At 31.5% G+C, this 4770-nt stretch overlaps 1 protein-coding gene across 1 annotated transcript; it reads left to right on the top strand.

Annotated features, from left to right (window-relative positions):
• Nucleotides 1-254: 254 nt before the first annotated feature.
• On the top strand, nt 255-3888 carry LOC125850399 (protein SOSEKI 2). The gene is made up of 5 exons (XM_049530252.1): nt 255-475; nt 576-645; nt 1691-1798; nt 1866-2609; nt 3644-3888. The coding sequence occupies exons 1-5, from the start codon at nt 265-267 to the stop codon at nt 3762-3764; spliced, it is 1254 nt and encodes a 417-aa protein (XP_049386209.1). The 5' UTR covers nt 255-264; the 3' UTR covers nt 3765-3888.
• Nucleotides 3889-4770: the final 882 nt, after the last annotated feature.

The following is a 4770-nucleotide window of genomic DNA, read 5'->3' as shown; positions in this document are numbered from 1 at the left end:
TTAAAGATAAAATAGATATTTCATAATTAAATTATTAGTTAATATAAAAATGTTTCATTCTTTTAAGATCGATTATAAAAAAAATAAATCACATAAATTTTAGTAATAGTAGTAGCTGACAGTAGAAAATACATTAAATATATATTTTTTTCTTTGCTTTTATCTGTCTGAGTATCTTCTTTTGTCTCAATCTCTCCATATAAGTAGGTGCTTTTGCAACATCTTTAAGAAGAGGGAGTAAATCAAATAAAAAAGAGAGAGAGAATGAATAATATTGAGGTTATTGGGGATGGAAGAAGAATATGCAGAGAAAATAGTCCAGAAAGAGGGAAATCACAGAGCAACAGAGTAGTATTAATGAGAGCAAGTTTTAAAAAAGTTCAAGTTGTCTATTATTTATCAAGAAATGGACAACTTGAACATCCTCATTACATTGAAGTTACTCATCTTGCTCATCAACATCTTAGATTAAAAGGTGTAAAATTTTTATTATTGTTTTTCTTTGTTATGTGAAATATATAATGAAATTAATGTGGAAGTGCATTTCTTTGTTTGTTTGTTTGTTTTGGGAACAGATGTTATTGATAGGCTTACTGTGTTGAGAGGCAGAGGCATGCCTTCACTATATTCTTGGTCTTGTAAAAGGTATGTATGTTAATGTCCTTTTTTTCATTTTTAACATTTTAGTATTGAACCAATATTTTACCTAGGCTGAAATTTATAAGGCTAAGTGACATGATTGAGTATCAATTTTAATTTATTACAACTTACAAGTTGTGTTTTTATTAATTGAAAAAAAGGTCTAAAAAATTGTGACTTGAAAAGCTTATCAAAATAAGTGTAGGTGTTAGATTTGGTCATAGATTTCAAATTTTCTTTCTTTTATTTGAAATTTTTATGTAGTTGAAGATAGGTGTTTGTCTGATTATACTTCTTAGTTCTTACCAAGGAGAAAGGAGACTTTTTATTTGGGATTTATGAAGATGTAGTTGAAAACCAGGTCTGAAGCACTTTTTTTTTTCTAACTTTGGAATCACACTCCAACTTGAATTTGAAAATCTTTTAACCAAACACTAATTTTGAAATAAAGTGGGAAACTATTTTGGATAATAATAAGTATTTTTTTTTGTCTCAATTCAGTCCGTATGACTTTCTTTTATCTTTTTAGTTACCCAAAAAAATTAACACATTTATTTTAATTTAATTTTAAAATACTCATTTTATTCCTAAAAATATGATTTATAACCACAAATATCTATTATTTATTTTAGACTATAAGTTTCAAAAGTTTATATATATTTTTTTAAATTCCATGTCCCAAGGGTAGGGGGTTTTCTTCGGTCTAGAGAGATGAAATAGATAGGGCCCCACAAGTTTAAAATTCGCCGGTAAGGAATTCACACGAAAGGGAACAGGTCTACAGATTTTCTTCTTGATGAGATTGATATTGATAATAAGTTAAATTAACCCATATAAAATGAGACAGAGGGAATATATAATTTTCATGAACAAATGACTCCTTATGTTTCATATTTAAAAACTAACCAAAAATCTTTTTAATGTAATCAAATAATATTCTTGAATCTTAACACTTCATTGATACTAATACTAATATTAATTTGTCTGTTCCTTTGGTTGGAAATTTTAAGAGTATTCTTCAGAAAATACAATAATATGGTAATTGTTGTAGGAGCTACAAGAATGGATATGTGTGGAATGACTTGGCTGAAAATGATTTCATCTGCCCTTCTGAAGGAGCTGAGTATGTTCTTAAAGGATCTGAAATTATTGAAGGTAATTTTTACGGGATTAAAATTTCTTTCGTTTCAAAATAAGTGATGTTTTGACCTTCTGAAATTTTGTATTTCAGAAAAATTTCAGCAAATTCATATAGCACAGAGTCATCAGTTGATGAGAAACAGCCAGCAAATTCAAGAGTCCAAACGCAAATCACAAGTCTCAAAACGACACTCAGACGAGGCAGAAATTGAAGAGAACAACCATAATTACTTAGATGAAGAATTATTTGAAGAGAAATTCTCAACCACACCCAATTTCAGTTGCTCAAGAGGTGTAATTTGTAGTGATGAGTTAACTCGGAAGAATAATTCTACCGAGTTAACTCACACAAACTCGTTATCTCCTCCTTCAACAACTTCCTCTTCGCACTCAGACAAACCCAGTAACACTGAAATCACCAACACTTCCAAAAGGTTTGAAGACGGTGACCCGGTGATTACCGAGTCATTACTGAGTCGTAACTCGGTCCTCTTCCAACTCATCTCCTGTGGCGGATCGGTGTCGTTTAGAGGGAAAAGTGCTACTACCGATCCGCTGAAGCAGCAACAACCACCTCCGCCGTGCACGGTGGTGCCGAGGAAGAGCAGTAGTAGCTGTGCTAGTTTTCATAAAGGTGTATTGTGCAAGGTGGCGAAGAATAATGAGGTGGAAGAGATAAAATACATGTCGGAGAATCCACGATTTGGGAATTTGCAATCGGAGGAGAAAGAATATTTCAGTGGGAGCATTGTTGAATCAATGACGACCGAGGAGAGAACAGCTCAAGTTGATCCACAATTGAAGAAATCTTCTTCCTACAATGAAGAGAGGTGAGTTAACCCACTTTCTTCATTAGATTGCCAAATTGAATTGTTTTGAGAGTTTGAAGTTAAATTTCAACTTTGGTAAAACTAACAACTTAAAAATATACCTATGATATAAAATGATCAGATTACAACATACAAGGGTTGTTTATTATGTTAGATGTGGTTCTGGTTCGGTATTTGTCTAGAGTTTCTTAGCATAATTGAGTTTTTCTTTGAGGAAAAGGAAAATATATAATCTCCATATTTAGTTAATCATTTTCTCTTGTAGGAAAAAGTTTATTACTCCCTTTATAAATAAAGACTCATTTCTTCTAACATAATAACATTCATAACGTAGTCCTAGCGGTTTTGAGAGTTTTGTGTACGGGTGATTATGTGAGATGTGAACCTCTTTGTAATTTGTGTGTACTGTGTGGTCATTCCTCTCTATATTTTGTATTTTTTCTTATATAGTGGATTACTTATCTCCTCTTGTGGAAGTAGGTCGGTTGATCGAATCACGTTAAATATTTGTGTCTCTCGATATATTTCTCATTTGTTTTCTTACTTATGGTCTTTCGAGGTTTGCTTTGTTAGCTTTCGCATGACACCAGCTTATTTCAGTCCTAACAATTTTCGAAACCTAGTAACTTTTGCTTAAATCTCGTATGTATATATGTAAATATTTTGATAGTATACTAAGTTATCATCATATATTTAGAAATGACATAAATGTCATATAAGTCACACTAATTAATAATTCAAAATATCTAAAAACTATATTAAAAAAAATGGCAAGGAAAAGATGAAGTCCTATGACAATGCAAATAGTAATTGTCCACATAAAGTAGAGTAGATGGATTACTATTTTGTGAATGTGAGGTCATTCATTTTAGTAGAATAGTTTTAAAAACTTGTTACTACATTGGTAAAAGTTTGTCTGAACTTTCTTATTTTAGGTGAAAAAGGTCTGTCTAAGTTGAAGAAATGTAAGAATAGACAGACTTGTCATCAGGCTTTAATATTTGGATGTGTATTTACATTACTTTAATATGTAGGAGCTCAAAGGCGGGGCTAAGAGAAGTAGCACCAGAAGAAGAAGAAAAGGAGGAATTGAAGGCTGTAAAAGGAAAATGCATCCCAAGGAAAAAGTCTTCTTCTAAACACTCCAAAAAGTGACCTTTTTCTGCTCTTTCACCAAAAGCTTTTCTTTGGGGCTTTTAGTTGGAACCTAGTTATAAAAGTACTGTTTTAGGCTTAGGTTTTAACTCTTCAAACACTTTTTTTGGTAGGGTTACTAAAACTCATCTCATCAGAATTATTCAGGAAAACTAAGGAAGTGAGATCAAAATGTAGGATTTGTTATTCATCTCTTGCTCTCTAAATCTACAACCCAAGTTTTTTTTGTTTTTTGTTTTTTGTTTTTTTGATTTCCCATTCGGATGTTCGGAGTCTGCATTGAAGTCTCGAATAAATTTGGATTGCGCAATATGGCAGGGCCTCAACATGATTTTCTCTATACTGAGGACTCGAAGTTGAAACGTCTTAATGGAGCAATCCCACCATAGTATCACAACCCATGTTTGTACAGACTAAGTTTAATTTATTAGAGGCAACTTTATTTGTGTCCTAACATTTTTTCACACCAAAAAAACCATGCTGATTAAAAGAATTTTCCACTACAGTTAAACCAAAGAGGAAAGGTATCTTGTACTTAAGGTAATACTAGCTTGCACCGTGTGACATATCTCTCACCAATAGTAAGCAAATTCAGTTGTTTCATCTCTATCATGTTCTTTCTACAGATGTTTTGATGGATAAAGTGATACGAGATTATAGATTCTGGAGTTGGGTTTAATGGGTTTTCAAATTGAGTGGGTCGAATTTTATTTAAGTAGGTTGGGTAAAATCTTAAATAGGAAGTAAAAGTTTAATTATATTTAAAATATATACAAGTAGGAGCCATGTAAGCGTCACATAGGATAATAAAAGTGTTGATTTAACTTACCAAGGATAAATATGTGTCAAAAGTTGAATGACACTAACAAATATATAAAAAAAAATATGACTAAGGATAAGGGTGAATATAACCTTTTCCGTTAACTAAATAGAAGAAAATAAAATATTCAAATCTCTTATAAAATGACATAAATTTGTAAGAAGACTGCAAAATTAAATCTATGGT

Source organism: Solanum stenotomum, unplaced genomic scaffold (genome assembly GCF_019186545.1).
Source record: "Solanum stenotomum isolate F172 unplaced genomic scaffold, ASM1918654v1 scaffold16647, whole genome shotgun sequence".
NCBI classification, from domain to species: Eukaryota; Viridiplantae; Streptophyta; class Magnoliopsida; order Solanales; family Solanaceae; genus Solanum; species Solanum stenotomum.
Note: the sequence above shows the minus strand (reverse complement) of the source record. Positions and strands in the feature narration are given on the sequence as shown.

Bases quoted from the DNA above. Each gene is read 5' to 3' on its own strand.
- LOC125850399 (XM_049530252.1), top strand. From the start codon at position 265: ATGAATAATATTGAGGTTATTGGGGATGGAAGAAGAATATGCAGAGAA. The intron at 476-575 runs GTGTAAAATTTT...TTTTGGGAACAG, and splicing joins TCAACATCTTAGATTAAAAG to ATGTTATTGATAGGCTTACT. The intron at 646-1,690 runs GTATGTATGTTA...TAATTGTTGTAG, and splicing joins TATTCTTGGTCTTGTAAAAG to GAGCTACAAGAATGGATATG.